Source organism: Python bivittatus, unplaced genomic scaffold (genome assembly GCF_059951505.1).
Source record: "Python bivittatus isolate LINGU-HERP-01145 unplaced genomic scaffold, Pbiv_v1 ctg000850_np1212, whole genome shotgun sequence".
Lineage (NCBI taxonomy): Eukaryota > Metazoa > Chordata > Lepidosauria > Squamata > Pythonidae > Python > Python bivittatus.
The window spans coordinates 19,224,327-19,237,480 of NW_028277112.1; the positions used below are offsets into that span (position 1 = coordinate 19,224,327).

Sequence of the window (13,154 nt, forward strand, 5' to 3'; positions counted from 1 at the left end):
AGCTGTATATCATTTTCAATACAGAATGATTAAGAAGAGAGTTATCAACATTTCAATGGATTGAAAAAAGTTGGAGAGATCTGCAGCTATGCTAAGTACTTTTCTCCACTTTTTGAACTCACTCAGACCATGCGTGTTTAGCCAAGGGGACATTGGCAAAAGGGGTGCCATGCATTGTCTGCCCTGTTTGCAGTCCTTTACATCACCCCAGTTCACACTTAGCAGAACATCTTGCTTTATTGTGTCAGATTGCCATTCAACAGAAAAATAGGAAAACTGAACATAAAACACTTAATTATTTGTATAGTCAGAATCTAGAAGATGGTATGAATAACCACCCTAACAACTTATTCTTAGGCAGATTCTTGGGCTGGGAAAAGAGAGTGTCACAACACCCAGAATATAGATCAGACTGGATCGTGGTGGTGACAACTCCAGGTATTTAGTCTAGGCAGAAATTGCATTCCAATCGTTACAGAACTGCTCAGTGTTGTATTCCTTGCAGGCTTCCATTCCCCCACAAATATTTAAGATGAAGAACAAGCCCCTGGACCAAAGGCATCATTCAGTAAATAAAATGTAGCCTGAAAGAATTCATTAAAATGATGAAAATCTTTAATTTTTTATTCAGATATAATTGTACGGACACGTGTATATACAAATACAGATTTTATGGGTTTGGTTTTTTTTTTTTTACACTTTTTGTTAAGTTCATATAATGTAAGCATTTCAAAAACAGCACTCAATAAATAAGTGCAAAGAAACTGCAAAGCAGGGCAGTACAAGGACAGGACCACACTGAGCTGGACTTTCATACCCAGAAGGACACAATCAGTGGCTTCAATAGGGTGTCATGGGTAAGCATGGGAAGCAGATTCTGAAGGCTCATGAGCAACCTCCAACATGCCAGCATCTATTAAACTGTTCAGACAATGGCAGTAAGCCTCTTGTAGGGAGATTTGTCTCACATCTGAAAAACATGGGTGAATGGATGGGAAAAATGGGGTAGTGCTAAGTCAGAAACAGACCTGCCCATTCACTGTTCCATTTTTTAAAGAGAACTTAATGGGGCTCGGTAGCAGGGAAGAGAAAGAGCACATGTGATGTACAATAAATGGAAAGAAAATTGGTGGACATACATAACCGGACTGCAGTATGAAAAAAGTTTCATATTTTTCAAAACTTGCAAAATTGACACAGCCACTGCTTTCATAAAAATATGTGAAAACAAACCAAACACACATATTCCCTTGGTAGCTATTATTTCTTTCCTTCAATGGTTATACAGGAAAGAAAATTATTTACATATAACCCCCTGCTACATTTGGTGTTCAATGGGGTGGGGAATCAAGTCACTGTACATTATCACATATGATGCTGGGAAGGCCCCTTTTGAAATAATGACCCATGGAAAAAAAAGAGGATTAAACAACTGGAAGGAAAAACCATTCTCACAAGAAAGAAGAATAAAATCCCAAGCTATTGCGAATCCACATGCTAATGAAAACCTAACCCAAAGGAAAGTACCATGGGCTTTCAACAACAGCCCATTAACACCACGGACAAAACATTGATAATCAGGTGCCACAGTGCTCCGAGTCCTGCCACTGTGAAATCTTGAGACCGGCTGAATGGTTTTCATGAGTGAATCCTGCATGGGGAGCGACCTGTGGTGGCTACAATGCTCAGTAGCCATGATGGATTCTTCGGGGATACAATCAGAGGGTGCATTGTTCATTTAAATTTTAATATCATGAAAGTCTATTTTCTTCTCACTTACAAAAGACATAAGAATCAAATTAATACTTTATTATCAAACACTATGTACAACAGAGGCTGCTAATAATACAGAATTTAAAGAACAAAGCATTTTTTTTGTCTTAACTTGTCTTTCCTTCGCCAGCTGAGAAAGTACAGTACAAAACAATATTTCTAAACTAACACAAAATGTTACCTTGTTGTCTATTAAAGGATACACAGTATCCACCACACAGACCAATCCTTATTTCCCTGCTACCCTTTGCAAAGCCCTTAGCAAACTCGGATGTCACAGGGCAGACTGTCTGAGTTGAGGGGGGCCAAATGTTGTATCTCATATGTCATGCTTGAGAACAGGGGCTATTATAAACGTACATACTGACATCTTTTTGAAGATGTCAAGACAACACACACACACACACGTACACACACACACAAGTGGGAGAGATTAAAAAATATTCAGGCATTGGCCACATTTGCATGAATGCACCATAAGGCTTGGTTAGCATCAGTGCTCCTGCACAACCAGCAAACCTTGTTAAGTTTGAGTTCCCAAGACATACGATTTATGGCCTGCACATACCATAGAATATGCCTATAGCTTGCTTATGGCTCATTTCTATGATTGGTTTGAACAGGAGTTATGATTTGCTTTCAGGTGAAACATACACTTAACAATGGATGGTTTAGTATTTGCACTGTTCAGAAGTATTTATACCAATCAAGTCTTATGCCTCACTATGTCATGTGAACATGGCCATTACTTGCTTAATGACTGAGATTGCCTGATGCCATCAAATATCCAAAGGTCCTGTACACCTACTGCCAACAAGATCTGCACTTGAGGCAGTGTAGCAATTAGCATCTTAACTGTAATTACCGTGTTGCTTTTATTTATTAGATTAGCAGTGGCGCTGTGGCAAAGCAAAAGTTTGAATTCACTGCAGTGACAATCTGTGGTTTAGAAAGCGTGCGATTGAGGCAAGTGAGTCCAGCCTTTTATTATTTATAGACAAATGATGAAAAAACAGCTATAGTCATTGTTAGGACAACAAACAGTACTACTCATATTTGCGATTGGTAGGTTACGCTTGCAGGGACCTTACTTCATGTGCAACGTTGTCTTTGCTTTGATCGCTCTTTTCAAGGTCATCCCTTCCTACACGTGCACCCAACGTACATCCTGAAGAGAGAAGATTTATTGATTGTACCATGAGGAAAGCAGTGCCATCCCTCAATGTGGATTACGACACTCGTTTTGTTTGTGTGCTGTATCAGACATCTCTGTGCTCTGAAATGAAGCCCATACTTTGCGGTATCAGGCAAGCCCAGAGAGCCTTGCATTTACCTTTTTATTCATGCTGTTTTTGAATCCTGAAATCCTGCAGCTTTTTTTTTTTTTAGAAAAAATGCTTTCTTTTCATAATTCAGACAGACATTTACAAAAGTCTGTCCATTTGTATTATGATTTAGTATTAAAGTATACTTTTTTTTTGTTTTGCAACTTGTGAAAATTCAGTGGAATCTAACCTTATTTTTGTAAAGTTTTGTTCTCACTAATTTTGAGAGAAAATTAACTTTCCAAAATAGTTGTTTTCATGGTCTCCCTCATTTAGTAAATCTATATTTAGGTCTGCCTAAGCTAATGGAAAACTACAAAGAAGGCATTTCCTGGTAAGTGTTTTATGAGGCCATAACACAGCTGCCTAAGGATTCACCCCTGATTTCAACCAATCAGCACCCCATAATCTTGTCAAAAGTTACCACATTTTATCATCTTTAAATAGGACAAGCATATATAATTATTTTCAGCATAAGGTATATCTAGATAATGTATTTTCTACTCTAGTGGATTTTTAAAAGCAACAAAAATAGTTAAAGGTCTTTGGGAGTCTGTCTAGTTTATCTCCTGCCAATGAAGACATTTATGCTACTTTTCAACTGTGTTGGAAAGGAAGAAAGAGATGAGATCAATGCCTCAACTTTCACTCTAAAGTTCAAAAAAAAATCTTCCTGTACTCTGTTCTTCACATGCAGAACTCCCCTCCACCCTCTATGACAAATGTCCTGATTCCTTTCTGGCAGCATTTCACTCCAAGAGTTGCCAAATTTTCAAGGGAGGCAAAATTATCATGACACTGGGGATTCTGTATCACTCACCAGGTTTACTCCACCCAGAGTTGTTATCAACTTAGTATGTATTGTCACCCAGAGCTGGATACAAGGCTACTGGCTATGTCAGCCTTGGGAAAGGTCACTTTTTTCACACAGAAAAGATATTTTAGAAGTACATAAATGCCTTTTTGCATTTGAACAAAAATTATTGTAGCACCATGGTATCTGTGTCAAAAGAAAAGTAATCTGGTGTGCACTATCCACTTAGAGAGATAACAGAGGCACTATCACTCCAACATAGCTTCCTAAATCTGACCTTGCTTGTCAGTAGTCACTTTTTCCTCCCCTAATGACAGAGCTTCTGTTATGGAGCATAAGTTCTATGGTCAGGGACCTTTCAAGGCAGTTGCATACAAATGATAACTCTTTCCTTTGAGGAGCCTGTTCACTGAGAAATATCTATTCTTAAAATCTTCCCTCCAGTCCTGACATGGTGACACAGTGCATTGCATGATCGTCTTACAGTGCTGAACAAGGAGAAATAAATATTTTATTGAAGAGAGTAAAAAACTCCTCTTGGTTTTTCAAACAACTTCCTTATTCTTCGACTAACTGCATCTCCTATTATTCTTCCTTCTCCATATACAGATGGCCCAGCAAGTTAACTAGGCAGTATCTTAAGAGAGGCTGCAGAGGAAAGTAAGAATCACTAGTGTCAATATTGAAATTTGGCATTTTCATTTGGAGTCCATTTATTTTAGAAGGGATCAAGGAAAGCCAGGGAAAGCTTGGGAGTAGGAAGAGGTCTAGTTATTCCTCTTCAATTTTTGCTCAGAGTTCAGGTTGCAGAGGAGAGAAGGGGAGGAGACTGGGAAAGGAGAACAAACCAACATCTGCAAACCAATACAATGTCCCGTTGCTGGGATGAGCAGTTAAGTGGATCTTTGATGTTCCAAGACCCTGAAGTTGACTGTGGCAGCTTGCTAGAATATGTGCTATAACGTCAAAAGCATTGCTAGAAGGAACAGTATAGTTGTGAAAGGCTGACTGGATATCCTTAGGGTCTGAGCTGCATTCTCACCACGGGATGGTTCAGCCGATTCATGTACAGTATCATCTGTTCAAACAGAAAACACACATTTGTACTTTTTTTTCCTCCAAAGATAAAGGCAAGATAAACATATTTTGTACACATATTATTTTAAAACCTTCTAATGGTTCCTCATTTAAATACCACATGATCCTCTTAAAAAAAAAATCTTAATGAAACCAGCAGGAACAAAGAGCCTGTTGGGCATTGTTCGATTTCTGAATTAGCCTTACATTTTAATTTGTCTTTTGCATTTAGTATTTTTACAGAAAATCAATGAATGCCCAAACAGTGGTTTACCAGTACCAAAACAGTTCCATAATTTCTGCTAGCAAAATCTGGTCTACATAGAATTTTGAACAAAGAGGGAGAGGGTTGTAGGAAGACTGACTTGGTCAGAGACCACCTTGTTGTAGAGAAGTTATATGAATGCATATTGTTTTTTAAAAATATATCGAATATTATGGTTTCGTTATAAAAATGGAAAAATGCAAGCAATTAAGTACAAAGTACAATTAAGTACAAAGATGAAAAGCTGCTGTAGACAGCTGCTGTAAACCCTAACCCTATCAGCAGACAACAACAACAAAAAAAGCTCTGAAATTATACCATATTTAAATAAATGACACATCATTTGAGAAAGCAGCAAAGATCACATCAGAAAGATACCCAGAGATCGCCACAAGTAGAGCATAAGCAGAATGACTTAGCTCTACGCTTTGACATCTTTAAATAATGCTGGAACAGACTCTCTCTCTCTCCCTCTCTCTCTCTCTCTTTGAAAAAGAAGAATGGCTAGAAGTAATACCAAAAGAACAAATGGTCTTTTTCAGTATACATCAGCTTTCCATGGCATTTAAGTTATAAAGTAGGAAAATACTTACCCAGAAATAATTTAAAAGTTAACTATGAGAGGCTTTAATTAAGATCTAAAACTATCCAGAGATCTCTTAAGTGGCTGTGTTCCTTATACTAAACCAAATCAATCTCTAAGTTTATGAACAAATGCAGCTAATTGACATAATAATTATTTCTAAAAGTTTCACAGCTTTCATCATTCTGCTGGGTTTATGTATCAAATCACAACATAAAATATCTAACCCTTAAAAACATATACAACTTAAAATACATGGTTAAGAAAAAACATTTAACTTGATGTTGGAAATATTCAATTTAGGCACCAGGAAAGTCTCTCTTAGGAATATGAGCATTACAATTCCCTGCACTTTCATCTTTCAATGTGCAAAATGAGGGTAAGGCTCTGGCTGTTTTTTCAGGAGAAGCACAATCTATTTTGCATTAACAGCCCAAATAACCAAAGGACATAAACTTGTGGTACCCTGACAGAATCTCTATATCCACATCTCTGCACAAGTCTGAATCTGAGAAATTTAGAAGATATGGATACAATCCAAACTAGCACAGAAGGGACAGAGCTGACAGTTTGTATAACTGGCTTTAGAGTATGTCTAAGAAAACTTCCTCCTGTTCCTTTCAGGAATATCTTGAGTTCTGAGTTTCTGAGTTTTCTCTTTGCCAGAGGGTCTCTGCCTTGAATTCACTCCTTGTCAGCTTCTCTCTTTACCACAGGGACTTTTGTTTGCACCACTGTCCCTTCAGCTCTCTTCAACTGAGAACCTCTGTTTTAACCTTGTTTTTCTGTAGCTCAGGACAGGTAGCCTCAGGTAGCTCTAGAACAGGACACTCAGAAATCAAGAAATATTCACAGAGTTTCCTCCCCAGTTTCTGTCCTGGCAATGGGAAACGTGACCTTGGTATAAGGACAATATCTAAAGCAATACAGTGTCCAGAGGAATATTATGTATACAATTTAGTGTTTAAGATTCTCACAATATTTTTATCATTAAAACTGAATTGGCAGGCACACAAATAAATCTTCATTGAGATCAGCCTGATCTGCTCTGTATTTAGTAATATATACATGTTTAAGTATCTACACATGATTAGTATAAATGTACTGAAGAATATAACACCAAGTTGTCCATCTTTTAAACCTGCATTCAATTTGATTTTACTCATAATTGCTTAGTGCATTCTTATTGCAAAATACAGGACACATATTTTTCTCTACAACATTGTAAAATTCTGTCCAAAATTCATCTGTATATTGTAGCAGGCTAGCAACTAGATAAATCACATTTAAATGCTCACGGGAAACATATATATGCGTCTGCATGTATGCTTCACATTTTCTTTCTTAAGAATTCACCTCTTGAATGGATACACCAAAAAATGGGGTGGGAATGGGGTTAGAACTGTTTTTAAATGTGAGGTGCCATGTCTGAATAAGCAGATTGTCATGGAAAAAGCATACTTTGTCTCCCACATCTTACAAGAGAATTCTAGCATTAGCAAATTAGATTATACCATAAGCAATATTAGCACTGCAAGAAATGAGTAAAAGCAGAATCATTTTACCGTGCAAACCATGCAAAGAGAAAGAAAGAGAGGCAAAAGCTCCAGAAAGTCAGAGGCATTTGTTAAAAGAGAGTCTCTAAGCATACTAACCTGCTGGTTCTAATGAATTTTCTACTTTGTCGTTAACATCGAAAACACGATCATGAACACCTATAGTTTTCATACAGTTGTCTATAACAAAAATAGAGATAACAGCCAAATATGTTAGTGAGACACCCTTAAAATCCCCATTTTCCCTTTTTTTTTTTTTTTTGCTGCTGTCTTTATGTCTGATTTCTATTTCTATTATAGGCATATAGTTATATCTTAACTGTGGCCTACTTCCAAATACCACAGTATTTGTCTTTTTGTACCACAATTTAAGAAACAACAAGTTAGCAACTGATGCATATGAAAAACAAATAAGAAAAATGCTTTGTGAAAAACGATTAAAAGATACGGCCAAAAAAAAAAAAAATGATGCTAAAAAGAAGACATACCACATAGGATTTTTAAAGTAAAAAGAAGTTTTTACTGCTGTTTACTAAACCAAAGCATGCGCTATAAAGCCACCCTCTGAAGCAAGGTGTAAAGCACTTACTTGCAGGCCGTACATAGACTTTCAGCTTTAAACAGGATCTCCTTCCATTATCAGGGATTGCAGATGCTGAAGAAGAAAAAGGGAGATTAGAGATCATTGTTATTTTTCATCTTAAAGGGACAACATCCAACATTCTTCTTTTCCTTAGGTAACAAATCCCAAAACAATTGTACATATTATCGGGAACATTCAAAATAGCAAATAAAATTTCTACACTATCCATTGTTCTGTATTTTTATATATTATTATTTTATTTTATTCATTTTATTTTGCTTTCCCCCTCAAAAAGTGGGGTGAGAACAGCACTGATTTTCCAAATTCTCTACCTCTTAACATCAATGGGCATAGATACCAAATTACAGGATAAAGCTGATAGTCTTTCTTTGGGAGCCCAAAAGTCACCAAGTGTTCACTAACTGAAAGACGATGGAGCTATGGTCTCCATATGTTGCTGAATTGTAACTCTAATCATCCTTTACTTTTGGCTATGCTGGCTGATAGTCTTGGGAATTTTTTATTGGATTTATACCTGCTCCAGTTAAAACACTGTCTGCAAAACCTGGAAAGAAATAGGTTCCTCACACCTACTTTACAGGGCTCCACATGGCACAATATGCCTCATCAAGAAACTCACATCATGAATGGGTCTAGTGAAAATGGCAACTCGAGTACAATAGCGGATTTGTAGAATAGTCTCTACATAGCTTGCATCAAATTACATTCATGATGCATATATGTATTTAATATGTTGGCATTTTGTTACAGAAACTATAACTCAGGGTGTCATTGGAAGCTACTGTTCCAACATTAAAAAGAAATTAGTCTAATAGGAGTTTAGGTGATTTTCATGCATGTTAGAAAGGAATATTTTTTTTTACAAATGCTTCAAATTATCTACAGCTGTGAAAAACATTTGAAAGACTTTTGAAAATTGGGTTAGGATGAACAAAGCACACCTGCTCAAAGCAACTTCCTTTGGAAGGCTTGTATGGCTGCTTCAAAGATTGTCCTTGATTTTTTTTGCACACATAACAACTTTGCTTCATTACTGGGTTAAGCAAAACAATTATCTGAGCATGTACATGTTCATAAAAATCACTAGGTTTAGAGTAGCCATATGAGTCTTCCAAAGGACATGGCTGTTTTAATGCTTCAAGTAGGAGTGTTTCTCTTGCACCCTAATGCTTACAGCCCTAATCTTGTCCAATATGGCCTTTAATGTATCAATACAGCATTGAAAACAGCTAGAATATGTGCTGATTCTGTAAGCCAAGCAGTCACAGATCATATTCATATACAAGGCTGTGTTCCATATTATTTATCTACCTAGAGTAATAAATACACTTTGAAAATTATATGTCTGTACTACCTCAAACTGCATGTGATATGTTTGTTAAATACTCTCTTATAAACTCCCTGGACTCCCTGCATAACCTAGACAGTCTGGAACAAAGATTCTAAATAAGCTTTCTCTCTGACTTGGCTCATTCCAAGAGATTGTGATTTATCCGCATGTCCAATAAATGTGCAAATATTGAGGAATGACAGTCCTGTAGGAATTATAGTTTAGTGTTGAAGTCCAAGCTTCAGACTCCATGGCCACTTATACAGATTGGGTTCAGGAACAGAAGATTCTCTTTCCTTCCACAGAATTTCCTGACTCTTTGAAGCTGATTATGGGGGACCATGGAGGGTGGGAAAGCATAAGCAAAGATTACTTTCCTTCGATTTTTCAGCAAAAGCATTTGATGGATCGGGCCATTATTATAAGAGCTTGTGTCCAAGTAATATACTAACATAAACCAATGTATCTATCTATGTGGTCACTAAGGTTTGACACTGACTTGATGGCACATAATCAATCACACCAATGTAAAATGTGTATCTATTATTATGCCTGAATCTGGAGGACAATCATGAGAAATAAATTATTCCTGGGAATATTGAGGTTGACCAGGACATTTCTTGTCAGTCAGCAGACACATTCTTCAACTCTTTATTATGATATGGGGAATTCCTTCCCACTAAAGTAAGGAAAATATGATTCAGCTACTATATAGTCCCAGAGTGCAGATAGTGGAGGGATTTTTTATCACTCAGTGGCCTGGTGCTATATATGACTGCGATAAGAAGTTTGAATTTCTTATCAGGAAAGTTCTCGTAACGTACTCAACTTGGAGGCCTTTATTTAACCTGATATGCAATTCTCACTGATGTTTTAAAAATGCTTTTGAATATTACAAACTAAGAATTATGTGTGTTAATATCAGATTTTGTTTGCTTATAAAGTAATGCAATTATATGTTATTAATGGTTTGCCAATGTTTATAGTTTTATTCATTCTATTGCACTACTGTGCAGCATAGGAAAGTGGAATTATGTTTTATGGCATGTCCAGATAATAGTCTATCTACCAAAGATTGGAGATTTAAGAGTATACCTGAAATGCAGATACCACAATGCTAATTTAGTTATCAATTGTTGCTGATTATGATATAAATGCAAGGAGGTAGCAGAGGATGCTCCAAAAACAATAAATATTATGATGATGCCACAAAGAAGGCAACAGTATACATGATCTAGTTGATTTGGTGAACGTTGGAGAGACAGTCCCTTGAAGACTGAGGAAATATCTTGATAAATAGTTCTGAGAGTTCATATTAGTGTCATATATGAATTCGAGGTTGATGACAAAGTGATTAGTGGTTTGGGTATACAGCAAGTCAATAATCCACATACTAAATGTCAAGGTAAGTGGTGCTTATAGAGATTTAAGGGATGACTTGCTTAAAAACTAGATACTGCTTTACAAAACAGTTGTTCTTCCTGCAATGCTGCATTTCAGCTTTTTCCAAGTGATTCCATATCCCAAAATGATGCTGATTTGGATAGCATGTAGATACAGACAGATAATTAGGAACTCTTTTCAGCATTGATTTAAAGACATATTTGCTTTCAAATGACAAATACACTGGGATAAGAGGGAAAGAATCCAAGACATAAACAGAGTAAGAGGCATAAGATGTCTGCCTCTTTTAATCATAAACAAAATTGCACAATGATACTACTCGGCTCTGACTCATACTCAAAGACAAATACTTAAGAAGTGCTAACAGCTGGCTTCCCTGTATGCTCTCAATAAATCAAATATGGGGGAAGCCTTTACTGACATTTATTGTAAAGAATGTGTTACAGGGCAAAGTATTGCACTCTGTGGAGGCATGCAGGAAACTGGCCCCCTTCCAGAGGCCTCTGATGAATATACAAATCTTATTCAAGACAGATTAGGTGGCTTAATAAAATAAAAATATCATGTTCCCTACCTAACAACATGCATACAGGTACAGAAGAAAACTTCCCCATTAGCTTAAGCAAAAATGTGTGATTATTTCCTATTCCATCCTGTCTTTTAATTGCTTTTACAAATGACACAGAAAAGCATGAACAGCATATTCAAAAGCAGGATGTCAATTTTTACATTTATACATTGGAAGCTTTGCTTTTGCAAAACAGTATACAATGTTCTATTATATGGTGCATTTTTTTTCATTGACAAAACAGCAGGGCAATCATTTCCATAAACTTGCTTTCAGACTACACATTATTCCTCTTACAATGAAAAGCACCAAATACAAAAGCTACTGCCCAATTAATATTTCAGAAATACTTTTTAATTCTAATTTTAAGAATTAAGAATTTTAGCCAAAGAAAAAGAAGTTTTAAAAACTGTGATAATTACATATAGCCACCCCAAATAAGTGTAACTATCTGATATTCTTGTGACTAAATACTACCCATCACTAATAAATCTAGCTCAAAAGAATCTTGATATAATATAACAGTAATCACCATTAAGCACTGCTTAATTAGATTCCAAATTGTGGATTGATTCCCAACTGAATATCCTTACAAATTAACCTGAACAACAAGTTGGAGAAGATTGCTCAATTTCATCTCTTCCAAACACTGTATATTTTACCATTACACTCTTAATATATTCACTGACTCACTGTGTGCCAACAAGTCAGCATTGACTCTTAGCGACCACATTTTCTTCAGGATGATTTCTCCCCAACCTGGTCCTTCAGGTGATCTAACAGTGCACCCACTGTCACTGTAACTGAGATGACTGGTTGATTTCTTGTTGAAGTATTTGTTTTTTTGGCTATCCATAGTATTCTCAGGATTTGTCTCCAACACCAAAGTTCAAAAGCATCAATCCTCTTTCTATCCTGATTCTTCAAAGCCCAACTTTCACTTCCATAGAGTGTCACAGGGAAAACCACTGTCATAACTGATTCTGATTTTTGTAGATATAGACTCATCTAGCATCTGAATACCTTCTCCAAGGCTTTCATTGCTACTCTTTCAAGTGCCTAGCTTGCAGTGTATTTATTGACTGCTGGCTCCTTTACTGTTGATAAATAGCAGGAGCTATCCAACACTTCAATATCTTGTCATTTCTAAGGCTGGCTGCAGTACAGGTAGTCTTCGTTTAGCAAATGCCTTGTTTAGCAACTGTTTACAGTTATGATGGTGATGAATAAGTAACTTTGTGACCAGTCCTCACATTTACAACCTTTGCAGATCTATAAAACAAAGGAAAGCTGAAGTAAGATCATAAGCATAGTCAAAGTTTCACTTAGTGACCACTTCACTTAATGACCAAGTTAGCAACCAATTGTGGTGGCTAAATGAGGACTACCTGTATTTGCTGTCACATATTTGGTCTATATTTAATCTTAGTCTTATTTTTTCACTGTCTTCCTTGATTTACATTAGTAGAGCTCCTAGATCATTTGCATTTTCAGCTATCAGAGTGGGGTTATCAGCCTAGCACATATTATTATTATTTCTTCCTCCAATTTTAAAACCATATTCATCTTCTTCCAATGCAGCTTTCCTCAATATCTATTCCACTTACAAGTTAGTAATTAAAGGGAGAGTATATTGCCTTTGTATACTCACTTTGTCAACCTGAAACCAGTCTGTTTTCAATGTTCCATCCAGATTGTGGCTTTCTTATAGGTTTTATATGAGGCAGTGAAACATTATGGGATTCCCATTTTTCACAGAATATTCCACAATGACATGATTGACACAATCAAAGGCCTTCTATAATCATTGAAGTACATGTTGCCTTCTTTTGAGAATAATTTGGCTTTCTCAATT

The 13,154-nt window shown here is 36.4% G+C and overlaps 1 protein-coding gene across 4 annotated transcripts in view; it reads right to left on the minus strand.

Annotated features, from left to right (window-relative positions):
* Positions 1–677: 677 nt before the first annotated feature.
* EFNA5 (ephrin A5) overlaps positions 678–13,154 on the minus strand; it is a 232,086-nt gene continuing 219,609 nt past the window's right edge. For 3 of the 4 annotated variants that reach the window (XM_025163010.2, XM_025163011.2, XM_007422694.4), the window contains 3 exons: positions 7,983–8,048; positions 7,493–7,573; positions 678–4,990 (listed from right to left, as the gene is read on the minus strand). In XM_025163010.2, coding sequence (XP_025018778.1) covers positions 4,869–4,990; positions 7,493–7,573; positions 7,983–8,048 — 269 coding nt within the window. In that variant the 3' untranslated portion in view covers positions 678–4,868. The remainder of the gene's footprint in view (positions 4,991–7,492; positions 7,574–7,982; positions 8,049–13,154) is intronic. The other variant, XM_015891512.3, reaches the window with a different exon arrangement.